This window comes from Pristis pectinata, chromosome 34 (genome assembly GCF_009764475.1).
Source record: "Pristis pectinata isolate sPriPec2 chromosome 34, sPriPec2.1.pri, whole genome shotgun sequence".
In the NCBI taxonomy this organism is placed as follows: Eukaryota; Metazoa; Chordata; class Chondrichthyes; order Rhinopristiformes; family Pristidae; genus Pristis; species Pristis pectinata.
The window spans coordinates 16,807,287-16,823,314 of NC_067438.1; the positions used below are offsets into that span (position 1 = coordinate 16,807,287).

Below are 16,028 nucleotides of genomic sequence, written 5' to 3' on the forward strand. Positions count from 1 at the left end.
AGTCTATCCGGGACCGTACTGAGCTGTCCGTTCCGGTCCAAGTGTGATGTGGCTGTGCTCCACCTGCAGGGGTGCTGAAGGCGTCACACAACTTTGCATCTTTAATCGTTCCCATCAGGAGTCTGGAGCTGCTGTCCAGTGTCCTGTCGGCACTGCCGGATTGTCCAGCTGCATCGATGATGCTGTTGAAGTCACCGGCCAGAACGACTGGTAGGGACGTCGCCAGCAGTGGTGGGAGCTGCTGGAGGACAGCCAGCCGCTCGTTCAGCACGGGCGAGGTGCACACGTTGATCAGCCGGAGCAGGGTGTTACTGTACTTTACGTCAGCCACAAGGAGCCGCCCACCTCCCCACCCCCACCTCTGACTTCAGTGACTGAGAAGTCACCTCCCCGCAGCAGAATCCCCAGGTCGGATATGTGACTATCATTGCCACCCCCCCCCCCCCCCCACCGACCACAGACAGTCCCTGGGACCACCATCACGACCACCTCCGATAGTTGTGGAGGTGGGGCAGCCCACACTCCTGTAGAAAAGTCACATCTGCCTTGACCTTGGCAAGGTATTGCAAGGCGTTAACACATCACGTAGTGCCCTTCACACTGCGCACGTTTACAGATGATAACTTTACATCCATAGTTTAGGTGTTTTACTGTTCAGAGTTGCCTGACACACAGTCAGCTGTCAGTCATCCTGAGCCCACACGCTCTTGGCTTTTGTAAACTGCAGCACCACTTTCATGCTGAGGGAGCAGCAGTGATCTGCCCCAGGGTGTAGGGCCCCTGGTGACAAGGTTGGTTCCAGCTCCCCCTCTCATTGCCTGAGCGTAGGTACAGGCACGTTTTGGGCAGGCCTTGTAGAGACGGCCCGCCTCCCCACACAGGTTGCAACTTTTGCTTTCCCTGCAGTCCTGGGTCTGGTGACCTTCCTGCCTGCAGTTCGTGCAGACGACTGCACTGCATTGGACCGCCACATGTCCGGGTTTGTTGCAGTTATGACACAGTCTGGGTTGTCCTGCAAATACCAGGTACCCACGGTTCCCTCCGATGGCCAACACCATTCGCATCCACCCTTAACTTGACCTTCACCAAGCGCTCGCTGGTCCAGATCCCAAACAGGTCCTTGACGTCCACGTGGCTTCCTGCTCCCTACAATCACACCTTGCAATCTCTGCTTTCAGCTCATCTATTTTCTTGCAAAAGCGATGTGCATTCATGAAAACACATTAAGGATGAATTTTTTCAGTTATTTACAACATAGATTTGCTCTGATTCACATAGTTTCATGAATACCCTCTGTGCTGGCCTATCACAATGACGATTGTGAGATTGCCCCCTCATGATGCTGTGACATTTCAATTCCACCTGATTTAGAAAATCATTTGTGTTTGGAGTCCCCAATTAGCTTAACGTCCCATCTACAGCCCATCACCAGGAAACTGGACCCAAAAATCGTGAGGCAAAGACAATTCGAATGGAACTGATCTCTCATTCCCAGTACTGATGCCACCTTTCCATTAAACAGAACCGATCACTTGCACACCAAACACCAAAATCACCGCACCGTGTCCCCTCATCACGGCGCCATGTCCCCTCATCACGGCACCGTGTCCTCATCACCGCACTGTGTCCCCTCATCACGGCACCGTATCCTCATCACCGCACCATGTCCTCATCGCCACACCGTCCACTCATCACCGCACCGTGTCCCCTCATCACCGCACCATGTCTCCATCATGGCACCGTCCCCATCACCGCACCGTGTCCCCATCACCGCACCATGTCCTCATCACCGCACTGTGTCCCCTCACCACCGCACCATGTCCTCATCATCGCACTGTGTCCCCTCATCACCGCACCATATCCTCATCATCGCACCGTGTCCCCTCACCACCGCACCATATCCTCATCACCGCACCGTGTCCCCATCACTGCACCGTGTCCCTATCACCACACCGTGTCCTCTCATCACTTCACCGTGTCCTCATCACCGTACCCTGTCCCCATCATCGCACCATGTCCCATCATCGCACCATGTCCCCTCTTCACCACACCGTGTCATCCCCGCACCGTCCCCTCATCACCGTACCATCTTATCATCACCATACCATGCCCTCATCACTGCACCATCCCCTCATTCCTGCACCGTGTCCCCTTCACCGCACCTTGACCCCTCATCACTGCGCCATTGTTAGAATATATGTGTAGCACCGTATGTGCTGCTTATGTTTAAATATTAGGATAATTATATCACCAGTGGCTGACCAGGTTTATCCAAGGACACTGTGGGAGGCTGGAGAAGGAATTGTGGGAGCCCTGGCTGAGATATGTGCATCATTGTTAGCCACGGTTGTGGTGTCGGTAGACTGGAGGGTAGCGAGTGTTGTGCCTTTATTTAAGAAGGGCGGCAAAGAAACACCTGGGAACTACAGGCCAGGAAGTTTCACATCTGTGGTAGGCAAGTTACTGGAGAGGATTCTCAGGGATAATATATCCGTACATCTGGAATGATGGGTTGATGAGGGGTAGTCAGCATGGCTTTGTGCGTGGGGGATCATGTCTTACAAACTTGATTGACTTTTTGATGAGGTGACGAAGAAAGTTGATGAGGGCAGGGCAGTAGACGGACTTCAGGAAGGCCTGTGATAAGGTTCACATGGTCAGTTGCTCTGGAAATTTGGATCCATGGAATCCAGGGAGAGCTGGCTAATTGGCTACACAACTGGCTTGATGGTAGAAATCAGAGAGTGATGGTGGAAGGTTGTTTCTCGGACTGGCGGCCCGTGACCAGTGGTGCGCCTCAGGGGTCAGTGCTGGGCCATTGTTGTTAGTCATCTATTAAGTTTGCAGATGACACTGAAATAGGGCGTATTGTGGACAGTGAAGATGGTTATCAGGATTTACAGAGGGATCTTGATCAAACGGGGAAATGCACAGAGGAATGGCAAGTGAAGTTTAATTCAGATAAGTCCGAGGTGTTGCATTTTGGGAAGACAAATCAGGGTAGAACTTTCACAGTGAACGGTGGGGACCTGGGGAGTGTTGTAAAACAGAGGGACCTGGGAGTACAACTACATGGTTCACTGAAAGTGGCGTCACAGGTAGACAGGGTGGTGAAGAAGCCTTTTGGCACACTGGCCTTCATCAGTCAGGGCATTGAGTATTCATGTTGGACGTTACATTGCAGTGGTTGAAGACATTGATGAGACCACGTTTGGAATACTGTGTTGAGTTTTGGTTACTCTGCTGTAGGCAAGATGCCACTAAGCTGGAAAGAGCACAGAGGAGATTTACAAGGATGTTGCCAGGACTCGAGGAGCTGAGTTATGGAGAGTACGAGCAGGTTGGGACTTTATTTATTGGAGTGTAGGAGAATGAGGGGTGATCTTATTGAGGTGTGTAAGATCATGAGGGGCATTGATGGGGTAAATACGCACAGTCTTTTTCCCAGGGTTGGGGAATGAAGAACTAGAGGACGTAGGTTCAGAGCCAGGGGCGAGAGATTTAATAGGAACCTGTGGGGCAACTTCTTCACCCAGAGGATGGTCCATATGTGGAATGAGCTGTCAGAGGAAGTGGTTGAGGCAGGTACATTAACAACATTTAAAAGGCACTTGGACAGGTGCATGGATAGGAAAGGTTTAGAGGGATACGGGTCAAATGTGGGCAAATGGGACTGGCTTAGAAAAGAAACTTGGTCAGCATGGACCAGTTGGGCCGAAGGGCCTGTTTCCATGTGTTATGACTCTATGACCTCTCCCAGTCTCCGGCTGAACCATTGACACCCTGTCAGCAACCCCAGGCCCAGTGCCCATCACCCCTGAAGCTCCAGAAACCTCTGGTGGAACCCTCATCCCCCCCACCCACCCATCTCCAGCGAGATCATCACTGGAACACAAGGACATGAGAAAATGGCAGGATTACACCTCCCGACACCTCACCGCTGCCCTGCCATTCAACATGACCACAGCTAACCTGCCCGAAGCCTCATCTCTTCTTCTCTGCCAGTTCCCCATTGCCCTCAATTCCCTCATCTTTCAAGAATTTATTGGCCTCCTCTTTAAATCCCCCCAGTGATCCGGCCTCCACAACCACCTGGTGTAGAGAATCCTAGAGATTCACCACCCTCTGCTAGAAGTTCCCCCGCACCTCATTTTTAAATAACTGTCCCCTAATCTTGTAACAATATCCCCTTAGATCTCTCAAAACATCTCAACATCTGCTCTGTCGTGCCTCCTTAGGATCTTATTTGTTTCAATAAGATCACTGATTACTTTAAACTCGAAAGAATATAGATCTAATTTCTTTAGTCACTGGTGATAGCAGAACCCAGTGATAGCTGGACCACATCCAGTGCCAGTAAATGCTTTCTCAAATAATGGGACCAAAACTGTGTTCAGTACTACTCCAGGTGTACTGTGGAGTACACTCCTGAGCTTGCACGTTCTCCCCGTGTCTGCGTGGGTTTCCTCCGGCTGCTCCGGTTTCCTCCCACATTCCAAAGACGTGCGGGTTAGGAAGTTGTGGGCATGTTGGTACCGGAAGCGTGGCGACACTTGCGGGCTGCCTTCCCCCGCCCGCCCGAACGCTCGACGCATACGATGCATTTCACTGTGTGTTTCCATGTACACGTGACTGATAAAGATTTCTGATCTTAATAAAACTACTTGAAAACACTAATCCTTTTGCAAAAAAAAATCCATCGCTCCATTTGCCTTCCTGGTTTCCCTTCACCGCCTGGAGGGCGCGGAAGCCGCATCAGTGCAACGATCGGGGACTTGAGGGCGATCAGGAACCGGGACATTTCAACCTGTAGAATTCACTGTCTCTTCCCTGTGATTGGCTCGCTAGTCCCGGCTGTGATTGGTTCCTCTCTGTCCGGCTGTGATTGGTTCCTCCGTTCCCAGCTGTGATTGGCTCCTCTCTGCCTGGCTGTGATTGGTTCTTCTCTGCCCGGCTGTGATTGGCTCCTCTCTGCCAGGCTGTGATTGGTTCCTCTCTGCCTGGCTGTGATTGGTAGATTCTGCCGGCTGCCTATTTAAAGCGGCTGCGGCTGTGGTCCCGCTGTTTTGCGGGTGTTCAGCGAGTCATGATGAGGTTTCTGCTGCTCCTCTGCACCGCGCTGCTCCATGCACGGCAGGAGGCCGGGGTCGGTGAGTACCGGACGCGGGGCGCAGCTCAGGGATTGTCCCGGCTCGGGGAGGCCGCTCGACCCGTCGGCTCTGTGATAGCTCTGTCTGCAATAGTCCCGTTTCAAGGCTTTACCCGCAGTCCGTCGCCCTCCTGCAGCCCGAGGGGTGGGTGCGTAGGTTGTGGCAGGACATTAACTTCACGTAGGCTGAGAGTGGGCAAAATCCGGCAAGTAATACCGGGAAATTAGGAGTAGATCATTCGGACCCTCGATCTTGTTCCGCTTGTCGGGAAGTTTATGGCTGACCTTGTGCTTCATTTCCCTGCACCGTTTCTGCATCCTCTGGTTTCCACTAATTCCCGAAGCCTGTTAATCTGTTCTGACTGAGTTTCCACAGACCTCTGGGGAAAGAATTCCTCAAGGAAAGTACTTTCAGGAGGGTTGCAGTGGTTCAAGGTGGGTCTTCTTGTTGCCAACAGCCTGAAAAGTGAGCAGGCAAATATTAGTCGTTATTTCTTTTGAGCTGAATTACCTGCTGGTAGTTTGCCACTTTTGAACTCCAGTAACATTTCTTGTTCCTGATCGTTGCACAAGAGTGTGCGGGGCTGGTGGTGGTGTACTGGCATGGATGGAATGGCACACAGATAAATGGGTAACTTTTGGATTGGCAGACAGTAACTGTTGTACAAAGCATGTTGTATATAGAACAGATGAGCCTACAAGTACAACAAGTAATTGGGAGGATGAATGTTGGCCTTTATTAAATGGGTCAGGTGTACAAAGACTAATGCTTGTATTCTCAGTACAGGGAGTGTTCTCTGGCTTGATTTGATTGATGTATGAAGAATGAGCAGGAGAATAAGTGATCTTATTGAAACATTACATTCTGAGGGTGTTGAATGTTCCTTTAAGGGGCATACATTCAGAACATGGTTTTGACCCCACGGACAAATGAGAATTTCTTCTCTATGGTTGAATGCTTGGAATTCTCTGCCCCAAACAGCTGTGGAGACAGGGTGATTGAATGTTCAAGATGTGCATGAACAGCTTTTGGGACCACAAATAGACCAAAGCACATGGCACAGCTGTGAAAATAGTGGAGGCCATGATTCAGTCAGTGATGTTATTGGATGTTGTGACAGGTTTGAGGGGCTCATTAGTATGCCCACATTTGTTGTAAGTCTTCAGTACCACATGAGATTTAAATGGCCTGTTATCGCCAGGTTTGTCCCTGTGTCTTTTTGGAATGAGGGTACAGCATTTGCCATTCTCTGGTCTGCTGGGGCTGTTCCTGCTTCTTGGAGGATGGAATGATTATAATTGGCATCTAAAGTTCCCTGTTGCACTTTGCTCAGTAATGACTGATGCACCCCATCGGGACTGGATCACCTGCTGTCAGAGCACAGCTATTGCCCCAGTCCCCCATCCAGTGTCTTTAACAGTTTGCTGAGACTGGCAGCATCTTCATCCCAAGTAATGACCTGCAAACTGCCCATTTCAGCCATGGCCTCTGCCTCAACCATGAACCTCCTGTAATAAGATGACTGTCACCATCAACTCATTCTGTCTACAGTAGGCTTTGGATTTCCTTTCAGCTACTTGTATTTTGAATGTCCCCATTCAGCTGTGGTTTGAATGGTTCACAATTGTATTATCAACTTGAGCCAAGCCCTGCTTCTCCATCTTGCTCGTATACTCCAGGGATGTCCAGCATGGAAATGGAAAAAGATGAAATAATTGGTCAGACAGCATATTTTTTGAATCTTCAGGATCTGGGTGTGGATGGAAAGACCAGCATTTATTGCCCCTGAAGGTGATGTGAGCCACAAACTGCTGATGTTGCTCCACAGTTGGAGTTTCAGGACCTAGGTATTACTAGGTCTGGATGGTGAGAGACTTGGAGGAAGACCTGCACATGGTGTTCCTCTGCACCTGCTGTCCTCCTCAGAGGTGGAGGTCTTGGGTGTGGGAGGTGCTGTTAGAGTGGCCTAGGTGAGTAACTGCGCAGTGCATTTTGTAGATGGTGCACTCTGCAGGCACTCACTGTTTAGGCTTGGTGGATGGGGTGCCAGTTACAGGCTTCTGTCCTGAATGGTGTCAAGCTGCTTTAATGTTGGAACTGAGCTTGTCCATCACACCGCTGATGTGGTCCTTGCAGATAATGAATGGCTTTGGGTGTCAGGGTAGGTCTCTCATCATAGGATGCCCAGCCTCTGACCTGCTCTGGTAGCCATAGTATTTGTAGCTGATTCAGTTACCAATGTTGATCCTGGGATGGTGATAGTGATGCCCCCAAATGTCACGGGCAGGTTAGGCTTTCACTGGAGACCATGCCTAGCATTCTGCCATGAATGTTACCTGCTACATCAGCCCATGTCTGAATGTTGTCTGTGATGCTCCAACAAGCATAGGCTGCTTCAGTTTGCTGAGGAATTATGAATAGAATTGAACATCTTCCCCCAACCTTGTGATGAAAGAGGTCGTTGAAACAGCTGAAGATGGCTGGGCCCAGGACACTGCCCTGAGGAACTCCTGCAGGGATGTCCTGGGGCTGGGGTGATTGACCTCTAACATTTAAGAATGACTATCTTTAGCCAGGCCTGTCAATGGAGGTTTTGATGACATGAAACAGTTCCTGTCCACAGATGCTGTCTGACTAGCTGAGCTGTGTAAGTGGCCCAGTGTGGGGACTGAAAGCAGCTCTATGAAAAAAGCCTCAGTGAGAAGGCATAGGTAAGGTTTGTATTTTGTCTTCATTCATTCGGCTTTGGTTAGTGGAGGCTAAGGTGAGGTTTGGGCAAGGTCTCTTTATTACAGTTAGAGCTGTGGGAATGGCAGTCAGGGCAGTGGTGTGCTCCTGCAGGATATGGGAAGTTGGAGACCTCCAGTGTCCCTGATGACCACCCCTGTGAGAAGTGCATCCGGCTGCAGCTCCTTACAGACTGTTGGGGAACTGGAGCTGAATGAACTCAATCATTCAGGAGGCTGAGGGGTTGATAGAGGATGTGCAGGGAGGCAGTCACACTTAGGATGCAGGTACCTGGGTCTGTCAGGAGAGGGAAAGGGGATAGACAGTGTGGGGTGCCCCTGTGCCCATCCCCTCAAATAACAAGTAATTGTTTTCAATACTGTTTGGGAGTGGTGGGGGGAAACAACCTACCAGGGGAAAACCAGTGGCCAGGTCTCTGACACTGTCTGGCTCAGAAGGGAAGGTGGGGGGGGGGGGGGGGGGGGGGGGGAGAGAAGGGGAGTGGTGGAGACTGACAATAGTGGTAGGGAGAAGAGACAGGAGATTCTATGGATAAGAACAAGACTTCCAGATGGTTTGTTGTCTCTGGGTGCCAGGGTCAGACAGCTCAGATTGAGTCCATAGCATTCTTAAAGGGGAGGGGGAGCAGCCAATGACATAGGATAAGCGATGAGGTCCTGAAGAGGGAATACAGGGAGTTGGGAAGGAAGCTAAAAAGCAGGACCTCAAGGGTAGTAATCTCTGGATTGCTGCCTGTGCCATGTGCCAGTGAGGGTAAGAATATGAAGATGTGGCTGACAGATGTGTGGCTGAAGAGTTGGTGCAGGGGTTCAGATTGTGGATCATTGGGATTTCTTCTGGGGAAGGTATGACTTGTACAAAAGAGACAGGTTACACCTGAACTCAACCAATGTCCTTGTGGGCAGGTTTGCTAGAGCTGTTGGGGAGGGTTTAAACTAGGTTGGCAGGGGGATGGGAACCAGAGAGTTAGGTCAGATGATGGAACAGTTGGTATAAAGGTAGATGCAATGCAGAGACTGAAGGATAAGCAGTGGATCGGGCATAAATGCAGTCAGTTGGATGGATTGAAATGTGTTTACTTTAATGTGAGAAGTGTTAAGGGTGATGAACTTAGAATGGATCAGTACATGGAATTATGATGTTGTGGCCATTACAGAGACTTGGCTGTTGCAGGGGCAGGAGTGGCTGCTTGATGTTCTGGGGGTTTAGATGTTTCAAAGGGGATAGGGAGGGAGGTAAAAGGGGATGGAGGAAGAGTGGCTTTGCTAATTGGATAGTATCACAGCTGTAGAAAGGGAGGATGTCATGGAGGGATCGTCTACTGAGTCAGTGTGGGTGGAAGTTAAAAACAGGAAGGGACTGATCACTCGAGTATTTTATTGGCCCCCCCAGTAGCTACCAGGACACTGGGGGGCAGATAAGTAGACAGGTTTTGGAAAGGGGCAAAATTAACAAGGTTGTCATGGGAGACATCAACTTCCCTATTAATTGGCACCTCCTTAGTGCAAAAGGTTTACATGTGGCAGAGTTTGTGTCCAGGAAGGATTCCTGACAGTCTGGACGGGCTGACTAGAGGAAAGGCCATGCTGGATCTAGTACTCAGCAATGAACCTGGTCAGGTGACAGTCCTCTCAGTGTGTGAGCATTTAGAGACAGTGACCACAACTCCCTGATCTTTCCTATGGACAAGGAGAGGAGCAGATGATATGGGAAAATGTTTAATTGGGGGAGGGCTAATTACCATGGTATTGGGAAGGAACTTGGGAATGTAAATTGGGAACAGACGTTCTCAGGGAAATGCACAGCAGAAATGTAGAGGCTGTTTAGGGACCACTTGCATGGGGTTCTGGATAGGTTTGTCCCACTGAGACAGGGTGAAGAAACCATGGTTGACAAGAGGTGGGACACTTCTTCAAGAGGAAGAAGGAAGTGTACTTGAGGTTTAGGAAGCAAAGATCAGACGGGGCTCTTGAGAATTACAAGATAGCCAGGAAGGAGGTTAAGGGATGGGAGAGCTAGAAGGGGACATGAGAAGGTCACAGTGAGTAGGATTCAGGAAAACCCCAACATGTTCTACATGTATGTGAGGAACAGGAGAATGACCAGAGTGAGGGGAGGGCTGCTCAGTGATAAAGGGGTAAATGTTCTTGGAGGCAGTGGAGGTCCTTAATGAATACTTTGCTTCAGTGTTCACCAGGGAGAGGGACTTGTAGAACAGGCTAATGTGGTGGAGCATCTTGAAGTTGAGAAAGAGGTAGTGTTGGAGATTCTGAAAAACATTAGGATAGATAAGTCTCCCAGGGCCGGACAGAATATACCCCAGGTTACTACAGGAAGGGAGGGAAGAGATTGCTGGGGCATTGACTATTATCTTTGTCCTCCCTGGCCACAGTAGTGGTACCAGAGGATGGGAGGACGGCAAATGTTCTGTTCAAGAAAGGTAATTGGGATAATCCTTGGAATTTGACCAGCAAGTCTTGTCAGTGGTGGATAAGCTATTAAAGATTCCTAGGGTCAGGATTTATGAGCATTTGGAGAAGCAGTCTTATTAGTGATGGTCAGTGTGGCTTTGTGAGGAGCATAACTGAGCCTAATTGAGTCTAAAATCACGAGCCTAATTGAGTTTTTCAAGGAGGTGACAAAACAAATTTAAAGAGCAGTGGATGTGGTGTATATGGACTTTAGTAAGTTCCTATGGTAGGTTTGCTCAAAGTCATGGGGCATGGGATCTGCGGAAACTCGGCTGTGTGGATTTGGAATTAGCTTGCCCATAGAAGGAAGAGGGTGGTGGTAGATGGAGCGTATTCTGCCTGGAGGTTGGTGACAAGTGTTCTGCAGGGCTCTGTTCTGGGACCCTTGCTCTGTCATTTTTAAATTACTTGGATGAGGAAGTGGAAGGATGGCTGTCACATGGCAGCACTGCCCATCAAGATTTGGCCCGGCCCCACCCCACCCATCAGCGCACACCTGACCATTGGCCTTTCGGATGGGGTTGGGCCTTTCGGATGGGGTTGGGCCTTTCGCCTTTGTAAATTACCTGGTCTGGACCCCTCCCCCAGGCCTCCAGCACTATAAAGAGCACCACATGTGCTCAGCTCTTTCTTTATGACCTTTGAGGGATCACCTTTCACTCCAGGCTGAGGACCATGGGACTGTGCTGGAGAAATCATTGATGTGTGCACTGTTAAAGGGTTGGGAGCATCTTAGTGTCCCTAGTAGCATTGAGCCGTGCCTGCACTGAGTCAAGGGGTAGTGGGTATTGTATTGTTTTTCCTTGATTGCGTGTACCCAGTTCATTGTGTGTGTATTTTACCCCCATTGCTATTTTCCTACACTCTCTATAAATTGTTATCCCCATTATCATTTTCCCATGCTTGTCTTTTGTAAATAAATCATTTACAGCCAGACTGTGTTCAGAGTCCTTGCCTTCTGAGACCTCAAATCTGCTTCACAATTGGTGCTGTGAGCAGGGTCTCAAAGGTCTTGGCTGAACACAGATACAGGGTGGAATGTTCTGGAACAGGGGCAAGAAAGCCAGTGCAGGCACCAAGGATGGGATTTCCAGGTACACTGAGAGGGAGGGATTTGGGAACTTGGCCAGCATGCTGGCAGACCACAGTAAACCAATGGACTGGGCTGAGCAGTTAGACCCGTGATGAGAAAATGGGGCACCACATGGTTGCCCTCCTTCAGAAGTTGGGGTTCCCTGAGTCAAAGGGGTGCCTTCTGGCTGTTTGTGTCCCTCCTGAGACAGCAAGTTGGGATTACTTGCCAGATACAGGATACGTCTCCAGAAAGACAGTGCTTCAGCAGTGCTGCTGTGTGCTGCAGGAGGCAGTCCAGGCTGCCCAGACCCGAGCCAATGACCTCAAGGCCAGAGGTACCAAGGTCACCTGCAGGCTGATCCAAATGCAGTAGGCACAGGCAGCCCACTGATCTGGCTGGCAGCTGGACCTGCTCAAAATTCAAGCCCTGGTGTAGTGACAAGCTGGATGCATGGCTGGGGATATATGGATGGATACTGATGAGGGGGGTGCACAAGGAGCCTTGGTCCCATCACACCCACCCAAACCCCTGCATGCTTGACCCATCAGCACATGGTCCCAGGTCTGCCACAGAGGGGAGTCAGGATGAGGCCCCTGCAGGGGGAAGTGCCTGTGGTCCCTCTGAGACTACAGAGACCTGGGATTTCTCAGCCAAGGAGCTGACCCAGCTGGTGGATCATTACCACCAGTGGCTGGGCAAGTGCATGGCTGCTCTGACTGTGGGATGAGGGGGCCCCCGTGAGCCTCTCACCAGGAAGCAAGTGCCCTGGGGAGCCTGTCTGACCAGCAGAGTTAGCAGTGCCCTACAGGCACCACAGGAAGGGATTGGGGACAGCACTACCCTGTGGGATCATGTAGTGACTGCTGTGAGGGTCTGGTACCCTACCCTTAAGAGGGATTTATACAGGTGACTGCAATGGAGTATAGTCAGTGAGGGCACCAGGGTCATTAGGGAGTGGGCACTGGTGACTGGCACTTACAAGGGGGCCTGCAATTGCAACTAGTTAGAAAATACCAGGGTGATCAGCACACTAGTGGGATACCTGGTCACCACCACCACACCCTGATTTGAGGCCAGTGGTCTGCCCCATGGGACTGGCTGGTAGGAAGACTGTGTGGGACACCATCTCCCTCCTGGAAGGGCTAGAGTACTTGCAGCAGGGGGCACCCACCTAGGTCCGTAGGGCAAAGACGAGGGCTGGAGAGACAACCCCTTGTTTTACGTGCAAATGGCTATCTTGGACCCGCTGCACACAGGTGGACTGCACCAGCATAGATGGGATCCTGACCTCTGCCATCTACGCACTTAGGAAAGAGCATTGTGGGGGACATCTGGCCAGGGGAAAACCCACAACCACCCCAGGATCAAGCCCAACATGGGGCACCCCCAACCTCTGGACCATGTGGACTGCCCCTGCTGATACTTCCCCTGTCCCTCCCCCCCCACTCGAGACAGTCTCTCCTGCCCTCAAGGCTGAGCTCCAGGACCTGCTGGGTGGCAGACCCCCCCCCCCTCCCCCCCCCCCCCCCCCCCACACACACACACACACACACACACACACACACAGGATGAAGGCCAGGGGTCCCAGCACATTTGATCCATCTCCCTCTCCCAGCCAGGAGACCTAAGGCCACATATGCCTGTAGCTGTACATTGGGGAAGGGGGAGCATAGAGGTGGATGGCACTCACCGACATGGGTGCCCAACACACCATCATCCTGGGTGACCCTGTTGGGTGGAAAGGGACACGTGCAAATAGAGGGGTTAGGAGGTTCCCTTTTACCTGCAAGTGAAGTCATGATCTGCATGGCCATCAGGAACCAACCTCCTCGACCTGTAACAGTTTTGATAGTGGATTCTCCTGAGTGCATTCTAGGGATCAATGTTTAGAGGGACAGTCCCTCCATACTAACAGGGGTGAGTTTACATTTGGGGCTACAGTCATAGTTTGGGCAGCCAATTGGGAACCAGTTTTTTTTTCCCCCTCCCTCCAAGGTTATCTGTAGTGGACAGTACAGAGTGCTGGGGGGACACAAAGATATCACTGTGGCTGTCCAAACCCTACTGCAGGAGGGTGTTATCAGACCCACAGCCTCTCCCTTCAACAGTCCTGTCTGCAAAAAGAATGGGACGTGGTGCATGATGGACTACAGACACCTCAAGTCTGCCCTCATTGCTGCTGTGCCTGACATTGTCACCCTTGTGGAGGACATTGCAGGGTGCCAGGAAAAGCTTTGGTATACAGTAGTGAATTTAGACATTCAGTCCCACTATCTGCCACAGTTTAATCTCCCATAAGAAAGCCACATTCTTATGGGGACCTGAACAACAGGTGCTTTTGAAACAGCAGAGCAAGCTGTGGAACAAGCACTGCCACTTGCTCCCTGCCAGGCAGGTGTCCCTTTTGAATTGCAGGTCTCAGCCAGTGAGACAGTCGCCGAATGGAGCCTCTGGCAGAAGGTCCAAGGGTGCAGAGTCCCACTTGGTTTCCAGACCAGATCTCTGCCCAAAGCTCTGCCACTTACACCAATTCAACTGGATGACTTTCAGATGAACTGTTTACAAAGACTTTTCACTCCTATGGGTTTTGGCATATCTGTTTGGGGGGGAGCCCACCACTCCCTTCACTGCATAACATCTCCAGCCATCCCTGATGGGGTGGGTGTTTCAGGAACTGGTATTTCCCTTCTGACAATTTGACCTCCACCTGACTCCCCACTCTCAGGGTCATTCCACAGCTGGTGAGCAGACCTAAGGAATGCTGGTGCAGGCTCCCAAAAGAGCACAGTTCCACCCTTTCAGTCAGTCACAGTGACTGCAAGTGAGACTGGTAACCAGGTGCCCCAGTGACCACTGCTGATGGTGCTGCTAAGCTGGGGGCACCCTGGACGTTGAATGGACCCACTGGATTTGTGGCCACTGTGGCTCCCCGAGAGCTGGTACAGTTGCTGCTTTCCAGTGTTTGTGGTGCCTGACATCCGTGCCCTAGACAACCTTGGGGAGCACCCAGCATACAGCAGCCACTGGGACAAGAGGGCCATTAGAGGCAGAGAGGTTTTGGATGATAGCCTTTCCCAGGGATGGCACAGCCTGATCCTCCTGTGAGGTCATCCAGATGACCAGTATGCTCAAGACACTGACTAATGAAACAGCAGTGGCACTACAATGCACAGAAGATGCTCTGATGCAGACAGCAGCTGAGATGATGGCTGTCAGGATGGTTGCCCTGCAGAATTGAATGGCCCTGGATTACCTACTTGCTGCTGATGGTGGCACCTGTGCAGTGATAAGGATTGCTGCAGATTTATCCCTGATGAGTCAAGGGACATCACCCACTTGGCTGCTCACATTCAGGACTCAGTGGTTAAAATTCAAAGTGAGGGACCAGCTCCTCCTCCATGACATCTCATGGGGAAACTGGTGGCTGTTTGGGTCTCTGGGGGTGGGGGATGGTGGACAACTGGTGGCTGTTTGGGTCTCTGGGGGTGGGGGATGGTGGACAACTGGTGGCTGTTTGGGTCTCTGGGGGTGGGGGATGGTGGACAACTGGTGGCTGTTTGGGTCTCTGGGGGTGGGGGATGGTGGGCAACTGTCATGCACTGGGTGACTTCTCTCATTCTCATTGTTATTGCTGTCTGTATATTATGTTGTGCTTGCCAGATTATCAGGAGTATGTCTGCCTTTCATTAGTGCTGTATATTAATCTAAAGCTTTAAGTTTAGAAGTAGTTGTTACCATGAGTTATTGGTCTAAGGGTAAGATTTCTATTATGATATGGGTTTTCTTTTCATGGTATTCCATGTAATGATTGGCATGTGGTGTGACTTCCAAGGGGTGGATTGCATTGTGGAGAGTCATGGCTGTCATGACAGCACTGCCCCCTACCTGGTCAGAAGACACTACTGCCAATCAAGGTTTGGCCCTGCCCCACCCATCAGTGCACACCTGGCCATTGGCCTTTCTGATTGATTAGTCCTTGCTAGCACTGGGCCATTGGCCTTTACCTGGGCTGGACCCCTCCAGCACTATAAACAGCACCATATGTGCTCAGCTCTTCCTCGTTACGACCTTCGAGGGATCACCCTGCTTCACTCCAGGCCGAGGACCATGGGATGGTGCTGGATAAATCATTGAGGTGTACACTGTTAAAGGGTTGGTAGTGTCTTAGTGTCCCTAGTAGCATCAAGTAGTGCCTGCACTGAGTCAAGGGATAGTGGGTATCATATTGTTTTTCCTTGATTGTAGCCAGTTCATTGTTTTTATCCTGTTACAATTTTCCCATGCTTATCTTCCCGTGTTATCCCTGTTACCATTTCCCCATGTTCATCTTTTGTAAATAAATCATTCATCTCCAGACTGTTCAGAGTCCTTGCCTTAGACCCCAAATCTGTTTCACAACAATGGGTTAATAAGTTTGCAGATGACATGAAGGTTGGAGGTGTTGTGGATAGTGTAGAAGGTTGTCATAGGTTACAATGGGATATAGACAGGCTGCAGAGTTGGGCAGAGAAGTGGCAGATGGAGTAGAATCCAGAAAAGTGAAGTGATACACTTGGGAAGATTGAACTTGAAGGTGAAGTACAA

The 16,028-nt window shown here is 50.6% G+C and overlaps 1 protein-coding gene across 1 annotated transcript in view; it reads left to right on the plus strand.

Moving 5' to 3' along the window:
• Positions 1–16,028, plus strand: part of LOC127585986 (RLA class II histocompatibility antigen, DP beta chain-like) — a 50,128-nt gene that overhangs the window by 19,803 nt on the left and 14,297 nt on the right. Inside the window, exon 3 of the mRNA XM_052043744.1 lies at positions 5,018–5,150. Coding sequence (XP_051899704.1) covers positions 5,018–5,150 — 133 coding nt within the window. The remainder of the gene's footprint in view (positions 1–5,017; positions 5,151–16,028) is intronic.